Source organism: Erpetoichthys calabaricus, chromosome 10 (genome assembly GCF_900747795.2).
Source record: "Erpetoichthys calabaricus chromosome 10, fErpCal1.3, whole genome shotgun sequence".
Classification (NCBI taxonomy): Eukaryota; Metazoa; Chordata; class Cladistia; order Polypteriformes; family Polypteridae; genus Erpetoichthys; species Erpetoichthys calabaricus.
Window position 1 is genome coordinate 35473493 of NC_041403.2, and position 15163 is coordinate 35488655.

General features: G+C 35.0%; 1 protein-coding gene across 7 annotated transcripts in view; it reads left to right on the forward strand.

Annotated features, from left to right (window-relative positions):
• Positions 1-15163, forward strand: part of camsap2a (calmodulin regulated spectrin-associated protein family, member 2a) — a 194246-nt gene that overhangs the window by 122781 nt on the left and 56302 nt on the right. For all 7 annotated transcript variants that reach the window (XM_028811061.2, XM_028811064.2, XM_028811059.2 and 4 more), the window contains 2 exons: positions 1871-2012; positions 5100-5239. In XM_028811061.2, the coding sequence (XP_028666894.1) occupies positions 1871-2012; positions 5100-5239 (282 nt within the window). The remainder of the gene's footprint in view (positions 1-1870; positions 2013-5099; positions 5240-15163) is intronic.

Genomic DNA, 15163 nt, shown 5'->3' on the forward strand with positions numbered 1-15163 from the left:
AAAATATACCTGAGACTTAAAAAAAAAAAAAAAAAAAACTGACAAAAACCTTTTCTAGTAAAAATTATTTATAATTTTCAGAAATTACCTTTTGTTTTTAACTATACTGATTTACTGTCATGCTGTCACAGCATAAATGCATGAACCAAATCTTGATTTTCATTGATTGTTGAAACTTTTGATTCTTATTATCTTACTAGGCTTACTAAGATAATTAGTATCAACAAAAAGAAAATCAATTTAAAAGGTAGAACTTAATTATTAATGTTAAAAAAAAACAATAAAGAGAAATATTTTAAGAGTTAAAGTAGAATTTTCAAAATGATTAGTGATCAGTCTTCATGGATTAATACATGAAGTTTTTAAATCTCAGGTTTAACATTTATTTTGATATATATTATACAAGTGACAGTGACATTAATTAAAAAGCATAAAAAATCAATTCTGAATACATAATAAATAATTCAGCATTGACACACACAGAAGAAACTATAGCTTAAAACATATTGTAATGCGCAAAAATGCACTATTGTTCAGTCTCATGATGGAGATGTTCTTGTTCTATATAAGTCTGGAGTAAGTTGCAAGACATCTGTGAAGAAAAGCAAATGTAGCCAATCACTGTGTCGTGAGCAGACTGGTTTAGGAGAGGATTTCCAGATTAGATTGTAGAAAATGTTTTTCTTTGAAAGATTCATAGTTTAGCTTGATAGTTGGATAGTGAATGATAATATCTCATGCTCAAAAGTAGATCATTTTCTTGGATGACCACAATAATGACCTGCCTGGAAATAAGAATCTGCTTGCTCTAAAGGTACCCCCAAGCTAATCGTAGCTGTGATATAATATACATTATAATGCAGTTGAGTAATAGGTAGAGGGCGTGCCTTCCAACATATTTATTATGCATTATTTCAGTTAATTTAATAATGATTTAATTCATGGATCGAAGTGTTTACAGTTCACACTTAAATTTATCTTTGGAGTCATTCTAATAATAAATGACCACATTATCAGTCAAGGACATACTTCCATTGAACATATTCCGTTTTACATTCTCATACAGTAAATATCTGATAAATATGGCAGCCCTCTTCATAATAAAGGTAAACTTCTAATTTAAGATGCTAATATAGATGAATATTATGTTTTATGACATGCTCTGATATACATTTGGTTTAATTAAGAACTACATTTTTATGTTTTTTTCACACATATCTTAGGACAGTTAGTTATCAATAAGACCATTATAAAAATACAGCAGAACATGGTAATTGTTCAAATCTTTACTCTCACAAGCAGAGACTTCCGAAAGAAAGAACTTTATAGTATATTTTTCATGGCATTTCATTTCAGTTTTTAAATATAAAAATGATGCTCTGTTTTAATCATCTCAAATACCGCTTCTCTTGCAAACAATATAGACTGAGCCAAAGGGTTCTAAGGAGTAGCTTCTGAAAATAACCACACATGACTCTGGTAGACCATCAATTTGTCATCCTTTCCTCATATAGCTAAAAACTATTTAGCATTACCATTTTTAAGTCATATTCTGAAAATAATAGTTAAAAATGACATCATGTTTAATAGTGTTTTAAGGGACGGTGTCAGTAAAATTACTGTGTAGCCTGAACTGTACACATTCACAGTATTTCATAAGAATTCATTAATAGTTGAATATTGGGTATAGTTCTGTACACTCTTTTAGATTCATGTTTAAGGCCATTATTTTTTAAGTTTCTTTGATGGGAATACAGTACTTACAGTATGTAAATATGGAATTTTGTATTAGAAGATTCCAAAGTATAATGACCCTCATTTTTTCTGTGTGAAGAAATCTGGTTATGGATATGGCTCTTCTTCATTTCAGGCCCGATACCGGAAGGAACAGACAATGCCAAGGCAAATGCCTTGCATTCCACCTGTGGAAAACTTGTTAAAAGACAGCACTGATGGATGTGCCCTGGCTGCCTTGATACATTTCTATTGCCCTGACTTGGTTAAGTTGGAAGGTAATTTGTCATATTTTTCATTACTGTGTCTGACCACATTTAATCTTTTTGTACTATAAGGTTCAGTGTTCAGTTTCTGGCATGACTTTAGTACAAAGCCCCTAGTGGCTATTGGGAATACTGTTACCAGCTGCACAAGCCAGCCCTTAGTTACTGATATATTGGAACTGTTGAAAACTACTGTCAAGAGTTGTTATATCTGCTCTGTGATGAATGCCTGAAAGTAACCACAGCTGTGATGCTACTGTACAAAAGCAATGAAGGCAGTACTGTACTGTGAAGCTTTCATTTTTGTGAGCTTGCCTAATTTTTAAATTCTATTTTCTGAACAGATTCAGAGGGATACATCCTGCAAGTTCAGTTCCTCTTTTGTGGTGTATTTTTCTGTATTATGCATTGTTTTTACCTATCTATAAAGTGAAGTTTGCTCATTAAACTGTGGAAGAAAAAATCATCTAGTAAGATATTTTATTTAGAAAAAATGTATTAAATTTAATGTTAGCCTCTGGTTGCTTTGTGGAGGCACAAGGTTTTCAGGCAACCAGGCTATTTTAAATTCTACTGTATGTTAGTAGATGCTTTACTGCTTATTTCACATAGGTATGTATGGGTGATGTGGTTGTTGTAAAGCCACATATGACTAATGTGAAGAGCATCTGGGCAGCTGTAAATCCTGTTAAGTTGCATGTTGTTGCATTCTTCGTCACTTAGCATATAAGAATAATAAGATGTTTAACAAACAGGAGGGAGGAGGAGGTTTGGAGCATGCACTGATTACAGTGCATTGCTACACCCACCACACGATGAACCAGCCTGATTGGGACCCAAGTGCAGCCATCTAACAGATGACACCTCAGCACTAGTCTGCTCATTTGTCAAGCTAGTTTCATCAGCTAAGAACTCCGTCATCCCAACTAGGTATCAAACATTCCACATTAGCTGCATAACTTCAACTCTTTTTGTGAAAAGTACTTTTTGCCCTCCATCTAAAACTTGCTTCCCCTTAATTTCCAATGGTGTTTTCAAGTTCATGATTTAGCATTTTGTTGATCAAATGTATCCATGCCTTTGACGATCTTGAAGAACTGTACACCTTGGACTACAAAAACTTAAACTCGCTTGAGAAAGGGCCAGTGAAGAGAGATTCAGACACATGCGAATATAGAGGAAAGGAGCTGAAGGTACACAAATGCAAGAAATAAGTACTATTAAATTATTCTGTTACTTGTCTTTAACAGGTACTAGGGGTAGTACATCGAAGTATTAGCTACAAACAAATTTTATATATGATCAGCCTTAAGACGTAATATCTTGTATGACAACAGATTAAAGTATTATAAAGTGCACAAGTTTTGTTAAAGTTCATATTTATAGTTTTTCTAAGAGACTAAAATAAAATCTCTACAGTGTCAGACATAAGACAATAATTTAATTTATTGGTTTTACACTTTAAAGTACAATGAAAATTATTTGTTGATAGTCTCACAGGTGCAGAACTATAAAAAAAATAAATCTTTAGCTATTTTCTATTGCTTTACCAAGAGTTTGGTGCCAGTTTACATGTATGATCTTTTGTGTGTAAGTAAAGCATACTGAGTACTTTTAAATCACCATAACTGATTGACGTCTAGGGGTTTATTTTGTTAATTCATCAACCATAATCTCATTTTACACAGTATTAAAGAATCTTTTATTATATCTTAAAGGTTTCAAGTCCTAATACTAAATCCTGATGGAAGTCTGTCACAGTACGAAGATCGACTTTTAAATCAATTAATTGCAGCCCTTTAACTTCCAAGATTGATTTTAGGCTTCCTCCAAATGTAATTTTTCATTCTTTAACCATGAAAGTAGACAGAATGCCTATGCCATGTGAATTAATGCAAAAGGAACTATAATCCCTCCTGCTATGCAATGGCTTGATTTTGTTGATGTCGTCATGTCTTTTAGCTCTACTGCTTTTCATTGATTTTAACGTGTGCAATAGCTACATTTCATTCCACAATGAGTTTGAGAGGTCCCTCTTCTCCACAACTGTGCCTGCTTGTGCCTACTATTAAGATTTTCTCTTACTAGACATTTTAACTTTGTTCATTGGCCAAAATATCAATGTATTAGTTACTGCAGTCCTTCAACTTTTAAAATTATGATAAATCAATTCATAGTAATTTTGAAGGCAGGAATTTTACTCAATATGGTGGATGTTCATAACTCTATGAACACAGCAATAAGCAACTGTTCTTTTTTTATGTAGACTAAAGTGGCCTTGTCTAAGTAGTTTAGACCTGTCATTAGTTTTGTTCCAAATTTACAGGTTGGAAGCACAGACTAGTTTGATTTGCTTTCTTAAAGCATTTTCTTTTTTTTGTGGTTGTTTCTTTAGAGAGGATTCTTTTTTTTTTTTTTGTAAATTTTATTTGTTACTGCATCACAGTTTTTTTTTAGTCAACAAATAGTTTTTTTATATATTTAAACTATATAATAAAAATTATAAAAGCCAAACATCACTTATTATATGTATAAAAGTTGCAAATGATTCTTATTGTGTTGTCATGGAAAGAAAAAAGGCAAAGAAAACAAAAATCTATAGTCACTAGAAGATACAAGTAGTTCATTTGGACCACAGTGTAGTCAAAGCCCACCTGCCTTTTTTAATATCAGAGCTGCTGTCTTGACACTTCCAGAGTCCTTAGTTTGAATTCCAGGGCCAAATGCTATATTATTGAAGTTTGCACATTCTCCCTATATCTGCTTGGAGATTTCTTGCACTTACTAAAGACATGCCTGTTAATTTTTAATTTAAAATTAGCCATGTTTAAGTGTACCCTATGATGGAGTGGTGTTCTGCACAGAGTTGCTTCTCACCTTGTCCCTGTCAAGAAAAACATTGTCCCACACAAGCCAGAATGGATTGAGTGAGTTAAAAAAAAATAACTAGATAGATGGATGGAGGTCATTAAAACCTTATGCTAACAGCATCATGTTGTCACAGTTCTTTGCATTTTGTAAATAGTATTCCTTTTTTATGTTCATCCATCGTACATTAAAGCACTAATTATATAAACTTCACTTTGTATTTTATTACAGATATATGCTTGAAAGAAACCATGTCTCTAGCAGACAGCTTATATAACCTCCAGTTAATTCAGGAGTTTTGCCAAGAAAACTTAAACCGATGCTGCCATTTCACTTTGGAGGATATGATCTACGCATCATCTTCAATAAAGGTAAGTCATGGACATTTTCTTTTTGTAAGTTTATGTACTCTGCTTTTCATTAGTATTGTGCTTTAATGTCTTAATGAAACTTTTCAATTCGCTATTAATGATTTTTATGAGTGGTGTGTTCAAAGCCAAACAATGTGCATTTCTCCTAATATGCTTTTCATTCCTAGCCAGTTAATATACAGTGGTGTGAAAAACTATTTGCCCCCTTCCTGATTTCTTATTCTTTTGCATGTTTGTCACACAAAATGTTTCTGATCATCAAACACATTTAACTATTAGTCAAATATAACACAAGTAAACACAAAATGCAGTTTTTAAATGATGGTGTTTATTATTTAGGGAGAAAAAAAATCCAAACCTACATGGCCCTGTGTGAAAAAGTAATTGCCCCCTTGTTAAAAAATAACCTAACTGTGGTGTATCACACCTGAGTTCAATTTCCGTAGCCACCCCCAGGCCTGATTACTGCCACACCTGTTTCAATCAAGAAATCACTTAAATAGGAGCTGCCTGACACAGAGAAGTAGACCAAAAGCACCTCAAAAGGTAGACATCATGCCAAGATCCAAAGAAATTCAGGAACAAATGAGAACAGAAGTAATTGAGATCTATCAGTCTGGTAAAGGTTATAAAGCCACTTCTAAAGCTTTGGGACTCCAGCGAACCACAGTGAGAGCCATTATCCACAAATGGCAAAAACATGGAACAGTGGTGAACCTTCCCAGGAGTGGCCGGCCGACCAAAATACCCCAAGAGCGCAGAGACGACTCATCCGAGAGGTCACAAAAGACCCCAGGACAACGTCTAAAGAACTGCAGGCCTCACTTGCCTCAATTAAGGTCAGTGTTCATGACTCCACCATAAGAAAGAGACTGGGCAAAAACGGCCTGCATGGCAGATTTCCAAGACGCAAACCACTGTTAAGCAAAAAGTACATTAGGGCTCGTCTCAATTTTGCTAAGAAACATCTCAATGATTGCCAAGACTTTTGGGAAAATACCTTGTGGACTGATGAGTCAAAAGTTGAACTTTTTGGAAGGCAAATGTCCCGTTACATCTGGCGTAAAAGGAACACAGCATTTCAGAAAAAGAACATCATACCAACAGTAAAATATGGTGGTGGTAGTGTGATGGTCTGGGGTTGTTTTGCTGCTTCAGGACCTGGAAGGCTTGCTGTGATAGATGGAACCATGAATTCTACTGTCTACCAAAAAATCCTGAAGGAGAATGTCCGGCCATCTGTTCGTCAACTCAAGGTGAAGCGATCTTGGGTGCTGCAACAGGACAATGACCCAAAACACACCAGCAAATCCACCTCTGAATGGCTGAAGAAAAACAAAATGAAGACTTTGGAGTGGCCTAGTCAAAGTCCTGACCTGAATCCAATTGAGATGCTATGGCATGACCTTAAAAAGGCGGTTCATGCTAGAAAACCCTCAAATAAAGCTGAATTACAACAATTTTGCAAAGATGAGTGGGCCAAAATTCCTCCAGAGCGCTGTAAAAGACTCATTGCAAGTTATCGCAAACGCTTGATTGCAGTTACTGCTGCTAAGGGTGGCCCAACCAGTTATTAGGTTCAGGGGGCAATTACTTTTTCACACAGGGCCATGTAGGTTTGGATTTTTTTTTCTCCCTAAATAATAAAAACCACCATTTACAAACTGCATTTTGTGTTTACTTGTGTTATATTTGACTAATGGTTAAATGTGTTTGATGATCAGAAACATTTTGTGTGACAAACATGCAAAAGAATAAGAAATCAGGAAGGGGGCAAATAGTTTTTCACACCACTGTAAGAGGAGGGAAGAGAATAAGAGCATTTTAAAATTACACTTCACTGAATGTTTTCAGTAAATCTAGTTGAACCTCCTCTGGGATATTGGGACTCACTTCTGGAACTGGACCCAGGAATGATGTTCATGGGAAAGCACCTGTTGACCAGGTCAGCTGTGTTTCCAAAAGCACATTATTTATACAAATGTTGATTTAGTGAGGTTTACAGAAAGAAATGTTGATACAAACAGTGAATATATGAACAATGGCAATCATCATTCATCAACCAGTTTGACAAAACAAGTTCAATTTCAGTAAAAATTTCAATTATAATTGTTGGAAAAGGAAAATGATTTTCATTCAGGGATATGGAATACTAAATTCACTCAGTTATAATATCCTTTGGATTTCACAGCAGCATATACAGTAGAAGATTTATTTAAGACATATTTTTTCCTCCATCCATTTTGCACATTAATAGAGAGAGGCACAAACCTTGATCTTGGCTATATCTATAAGGAAGACTAAATAAAAGGAAAGCCAGACTTCATTAATTGTGAATGTCATGGCATACCATTTTCTAACCTGCATAATCCAGACTGGAGATGCTGGCTGCTTGAGCCTGTCCCAGCTTGCATAGGGCACAAAGCAGGAATATACCTGGACAATAGGGCCAATTTAGCTTTGCCGATTCACTAACCTGCTTGTCCTTGGGTAGTGAGAGTAATCCCACGCGCACATGGGGAGATTATGCAAACTTCATGCATCCTGGTTTCATTTTCCTGACGTGCTGACCTCACTTGTGTTATTAATGGCTAAGTGAGTTTTCTGTTTCCTCGGAGGTGGAGCCCTTACCCCGACTCCACCTCCCACTTCCAGGCCGGACAGACACACACACTTCCATGCGCAGACATTTAGTATTATAGATTAGGAGACATGTCATTGTATACCTTTGCAAGCTCGTATTCACCTTCTGTGAAAACAGTTTTCTTGTTCAGTGGTATTTTTTTTTCTTCTTCTTCTATTACATACTTAAAAGAATATTTTTTCAAAAATCACCTGATACAGAATACTTGTATCACTTCATAGTGTTTCAGCTTCAACAAATCCATATAGAAATGTATCAGCATTGTTTTAATTTCTTTATTTTTTTCTATACTGAGATAGCCATCATTCATGTTTAGTACCTCAACAAACCTGACCTGACTAGACCCAAGTGACTGTTCATATTAGTTATGCTTTGCGTATCACTCCATGGAGAAAGTCTCTAAAAGCATTCATCCTGCTGTTTCCATGCAGTGTATGTAACATTTAAACTCATAATTGCTGTAACACTTTTGTTTTTTATATTTAGTCGGGACTATATTTTAAATTTTCTTTTGCATACAAGTCACTCATAACCTATTTCTGGTAACTTTGTGTTAATCTTTTACATGAGTACACAGGTTGCATGTGTTTCTTTATGTATTCTAGTGATTTTAAGTAAAAATGATGATGCTGTGGTCAGTTTATGTGAGAGAGTTTGCTTGGTTTCAGTTGAGCCAGAGTCCATCCAATCAGAATTGCCCATCTGTAAGTAAAGTCCCTGTGCTCACATGCAGAATGTATACATGATGGGCTGAGATTCAAACAACTGCAAAATGGTGTAAGCAAATATTTTACTATTACCCATCACTAATGTCTCAAACTCATCCCTAATTTAATAAAACTAGGGGGCTCCGCCCTTTGTTCGCTTCGCTTGCCCACCCCCGGGTTTGGCTACCCGGATATACAATATTAAGAGATTGTTATTTTCATGTGAATTGTTACATATGCATTATTTTCACTTTTACTTTAAAACTTTAGTAAAAACAATATTTGGAATTGACATTTCTTCAAGATTGCATTGAATTTTGATTCCGTGTTTGGACTTACATCGTGACAATGCAACGTATAACAGCCTATGAGTGAATATCGTTTCTTTCTCTCTAATAAATAAAACAACTTTTTCGAATGTTTGTCCATGCTCTTTCTTCTTTGCTTCATCATTGACGTGTCATCTAGAACGTATAAAATTATTGTCCTGATAAAATTTATAAGCGCTGAGAGCGCTGGAAGTGTGTTCTGCCAAAAGCATTCACACGACTAAGAGCTGAGAGCACAGGAACTGTGTCCGACAAAAGCATTCATACGACTGAGGTTAGATGACCATGGTCTTGTTTGAAAATAGTTCTAAGTAGGGTGTGACTTGAAAGAATCTCATGTTAAGTGTCTCCGTCTCACGGGACTTCATACCACGCCAACGTTTTTGGAATCTTTAAATTCTCGCTGGCAACACAAGTTAAACGATCTACAAGTCTCCCACTTAAAGTTTAAATCCAAACAATATATTCGATCTCTTTTCGCTGTTCCGTTATTTCACGAGTAATAATTTACATTTGTTTGCGCTAATGTGATCTTTCTTATCCTTTTTTGAGATTTTTGAATTTTCGTACTTCGATTAACTCTAACCTGTTCTGCATTTGTATCGCACCAGCATTTTTAAATTCTTTACGACGTTCTACTTTGTCATCTACTCTTTGTCCTTTATTTACGGCCCCGTGTGTGGACTCGTCTTGTGGGACATACAAGTGTCTCTCCGAGAAAATCACGTCTCGTCTCCTTCCAAGATTTTTCTTTATAATAGAGAGACAACATTCTTAAGTCTATTTAATTCAGTTTAGTGTTGTGAGGAGCCATAGCCGATTCCTGCATCATTAGGCACAAAAAGCATACTTTGTGGTTCACCTCTCTCAATAATTTGTTAACAGTTTTAAGTGGAAGACGAGTGAAGTTTTATACTCTTAAATCCATCAGTTTCTCAGTCAGAAGATATACTGGCATTTGTACTAAAATTATCAGAAGTTTCACACATCACTAAACAATAGTAAACAAAAACACTGAGGAAGGTCTAAACCCAACATACCTGTATGTGTTAGCTATTTTTGGTCAGTCACGTTTAATGGTCTTAGTTTATAGGTTAGATGTCACCGACAGATATTAGGCAGCCCTTTGTTTTTCTTCCATTCATAAACTGTTTGTTGCATGTATGAATACTTTACCTGTCAGTTTTTTCATCTTTGAGCTAACATGTTTATACTAGAGTTTATTTCATTAATGTGAAACTAATGATATGTTGCAAGTCACGGCTTTGTTTTGCTGTCCTCCAAGGTTTCAATATCTCAACATTTTAAGTGCTTTATTGGGCTTTATGTTGGTTGTATCTCTATATTATTATTATATTCTCCTCCTTCCATCAACATCCAAATCCAAAGTAGTGTTCCTGCTTTAAATTACTTGTATTTGATCATTATTTTACTGCCAATAAAAAGTGTTAAATGTCATCGTTTTTACTTTTTTTCTGTTCATAGTTTTGTTTTGTGGTGCTTTAATAGTGTAGTTGTCAGCATTCCTGCCTTATAGCTCCTGGAGACTGGAAAAAAAAACTAAGCCAATCATTATACAGTCTGTGTAGGGTCTGTAAGATTTCTTTGTTTCACATGTGGATGTTCTACAGACACTCCAGTTTTTCTCTCAACACCCAAATCATCCCAGAACTATTGAGCAGAATGTTAATCACTCAGTTACTGTGCCCTCGCTTTTTTACAAGACCTAATCAAAACTAATTTAAGCTTTTTTGGTACTGTAACTCATGCCTGGATTATTTTAAACAGTTGCTCACATACCAAGAACTTCTGGCTGAGTACATGACAGATTTGCTACTATATAGTATAGCAGTTGAGATGACCATTCTTTGCACAGATAACAGTTAAAAAAATACATTACAAATAATGTGTGGAAAATTATAGTGCCAGCATGCTCATCATTGTCTGATACGTTTATAGGTCAATGTCTCTCACGCACCAGTGATGTATGTAAACAGCAACTGTAACATAGTCAAACTGTGGTGTGTGCTTTTCCTGGTAATAAAACCTTATTCAGGGTCTCCTGGTAGACTTCATTTTTAGATATTCTAAGGCACAAATTATCAAGGCATGTGATCTCTTCACAATAGAGTTTGTGTGAAGAAAGGATGAGTCACACCCCAGCCTGGCCAGTCCATGACTTTGCAGTTCACATACTGTGTTCCTCTGTGACTTCACTCAAACAACTCACAGCTCTTCCTCCTAATGCTCTTTTTTTCTGCTACTGTTGAATGGTTTATGTTTAAATGTACCTGATTTTATGTGTCATCAGTGTCAGTGTTTCTTATTTTTATTACAAAAAACACTTTTTTCCTTCTGTGCATTATTGTAAAGTCATTGCCACTATTTCATTTCAGAATGACAAAGGTATTTTTGTGTCTTTTTTTCTAAGTTGGACTGTTTGTCTTCAGATTTCAGAAGAATGTGCCCTTTCATTTTTAAATGATGTGATAACAGACGGGTACATTTTTAATTTACATAAGTAGATTTAGTGTCTGTTCAAAAGACTGTACAACCTTAAATGTTTATATTTAAAATTTTTTGCCTAAATGCTGAAAATAAACTACATTACATTTTTTGGTAACATATTCACTATACCTCATTATTTTTCAAATGGTAAATTATTTTATTAATTTATGAACAGCTGGATTGGATAAAGGACCCTTTGTAATCCAAATTTCAAATTCAGTGTCATTTTCACACCAAGTCAGCTCGAGTCTTTGGCAAACATTTATTGATTCATAATAGTTGCCATTTAGTTTAGCAGTTCTTTTTAGATTCTTCTCCTGTACTGCACACTTCATATAAAAGACTCAGCGAATAACTCTTTTTAATTTATGGAAAGACAAAAAATTAGGATTTAGAAATGAGAAAAAAAAATCTGTATTCTCTGAATGGTAGTGAGAACAAATAATGTGACTAGTGCCATCAAGATCATTCCCAGATTATTTTCAAGAGAAAATAGGAATTGCCAAAAAGAGTCATAGCCTGCATGCTTGATTATTTTAACTTTATTAATTTTATTTTCCTGTAAGGTACTAAAGTTGTATACCTTCCATTCAGTGCTGTTGGGATAGCCTACAGCTCTTTAGAATCCTAAAGTTGGATTAGGCATATTCAGATATTACATATGTAGATTATTGTTATATACAACCATCCATAGCTTCCATTGTTATTAGAACAACAAGTACAACATTATCTAACCTGTAGTATAATATATTTATATAATCTACAGTCCAAATTATCAACAGTATTAAAATTTAAAAATTAGATTAGATAATGAAATTTTGTATTAGATAAACATACTACATCATACCTTTGTTCCGTTTGTCTGGGTCCCAGAAAATAAAACCTAGGTCTGCAACATTCCCTGAAGCCATAGTGATGCCAGATGACAGTTTTTGAATTACAAGGAGAGAAGAACTTTGGAACCTCTTTCTAATTATTTTTCTAAGCTTCACTCTGTTGTTGGTTTTATACCAGTTGATTCCTCAAAATTCCTTCCTTTTTCTAAGCCATTTTTACAGTATGTTTCATTAAATCAACTATCTGTGGAAGTTAGTTTTAGAAATTCACACATGCCAGTGTTCAAATTTTACTCTTGATAAAAAAAAAAAGAAACACAATTACAATAATCATCATTTTTCCTGGCTTGGTGGTGCCAGTTCATGGTCACTCAGTGATGTGCCAGTGATGGATACACCTTCAAAATTGGTGGCATTATGTTCAGCAATGTAGCCAGTAGAACTTGTCATGTCTGCCCAGTATTCACTGTTAAATGAATGGACAGTGAAAATTACTTAAGTGCCTGCTAGGAAAAAAAGACATTTCAATTGCTAGCAGACTCTTATTTTTTTGTTAATGCTAACACCTTTTTTGGTAAAATTATTAAATACAGTTGCATTGAAGATGATCTTAATTCTCTGGAACTATTGATTTCAAATACAGACTGTTAAAGTTACATTGCCATATTTTAATTCTGGCATCGCTAATAAATACAGCTTTAGTACCTTTTTTTTTAATCAAGGTAACTAGTAACGATCTCTAGGATTTCAGAATATTGTTTATCCCTTTAAACATTTTCATGTGCTGATTTTATAAATGCATTTTATAAGATGAAATTAAATTGCACTGAATAGAATTTGGGCTGCACAGTGGTGCAGTGGTAGTGGTGCTGCTTCACAGTAAGGAGAACCGGGGTTCACAGCATGGTTGTTCCTCCCACTCTTCAAAGGCTATTCAAAGTCATGCAGTTTAGATGAATTGTAATTGTTAAACTGGCTCTAGTATGCATATGTGTCTGTTTGCCCTGCGATGGACTGGCACCCTGTTCAGGTGGTGTTCCTGCTTTGTGCCCTGTAATTGCAAGGAGAGGCTTCTGCTGCCTCATGAGCCTACCCCAGGTAAGTGGATTAGGAAGATGGATGAATGGAATTCGGTAAACAATATTTGTGTAGAATGTCAGTGTTTAAAATCAACTTGAGAGGTCTTAATGTAAGGATTTACTTGTGATTGTCAACAAATGGTTATATGTGAGGAGCAGAGTGCAAGTGGCAAATCTTAAAACCTATGTCAGGGTACATTTATTTATTTATTTATTTTTGAACTTTTATTGAATTTATTTAAAGCATATAACATTCCATACAATGAAGTCAAATTTAACAAAACTAAATTCAATTCAACCCTCACCCATGAGAAAGAGAGAAGGGCCTACAGCCAGAGTAAACCTTTTCGGAGTAGTAAAGCGAGAAAGGAGTCTTTTTCTCCAATATAAGTGCTTACTCTAAAATATTATTGATTAGATCCTGCCAAGTTTTAAAAAAGTTTTGAACAGATCCTCTGAGAATTAAATATTTTCCAATTTCAAATAGTATATAACATCAGTTACCCACTGACCTAACAGAGGTGGGCTAGGATTCTTCCAGTTGAGCAAGATAAGTCTACGTGCCAATGGTGAAGTAAAGGCAACTACAGTTCGTTTGTCCTTCTCCACTTTAAGCCCATCTGGGAGTCCACCAAACACAGCTGTTAGTGGGTTAGGAGGGATTGTGACACCAAGGCTGTCTGATAGCCGTTTGTCCAGAATTATGTTAATGTGGTACATGCCCAAAATATGTGGCCTTGTGAAGCTGGAGCTCGAGTGCAATGTTTGCGGGTTGGATCTTTGGAAACATTTTGGACAATTTTAAATGAGACAGATGTGCTCGATTAAAAAATCTTAAGTTGACTAATTGAATGCTTTGTGCTTATGGAGCTAGAGTGAATTCTGTTCATGGCTACCTTCTACATTTATTTAATGAAGTTTGGCTTTATACCAGTTTCTGAGACCTTGCCTGCAAAATATTAAAGGGAGACTGAAAGCCCACACTCGAACTAACTCCAGTCCGTGTCTTTTTGTTTGTATTTATACACATACATAAGAATCAAACCAGCCGCACTTGCTGAAACATGAAGATTGTATGAAATCTTTTTTCATACACATGGCTTTAATTTTCTATTTTAATTATGGGCCTCCAGACTTCATGATAACAGGGTTGCTGAACTGTTGAGACACATATAATTTAGTTATGTCAACAACACAGCTGCAGTTTTAGGTTTATTGTAGCCAGTTTCTAGTCCTCTGCAAAGAGCATGCAATAGAAATGCAACAAGAAGGAAGATCTCACATACAAGCTTCTTCATATAGTGTAGAAAAGTATAATTGTAACAGTCTTTTTGTTAGACAGCTTGGGCTTAAATGTGATGTATATATCATCTTAATGTTAAAAAGTCTGTATATATTATCTTAATGTTAAAAAGTCTTAATGGTCTTGCTTTTCTCTATATTCAAAGGGTCTACAATTTAATCATCCCTGCTTCTGTGTCATTGAAGGATTAACTTCTTAAGGCCAGCTTCATTTTAATTGGCAATATAATTTTTTGACAAGTTCTGCATTTTGAATGTCTTTTCTTCTGTATGAATGCACTGTATAATTTCTTTATTAAGATTGCCTTGAGCTTGGTTTCTCATTCTTTTTAGCCATAATAGAGTGGCAGTTTAGTCAGTGGGTATGGGTGTGTATGAATAAGTGATGGTTGGCTAGGCAGTCAGACTGACAGATGGAGTGAAGATTTATATTAAGCTTTCAGAGTATCGTCTGTTCACTTTTTGTCTGCTCAGACTCAAAGTGAAGTATAAGAACAAAAACCACCATAATGAATAAAG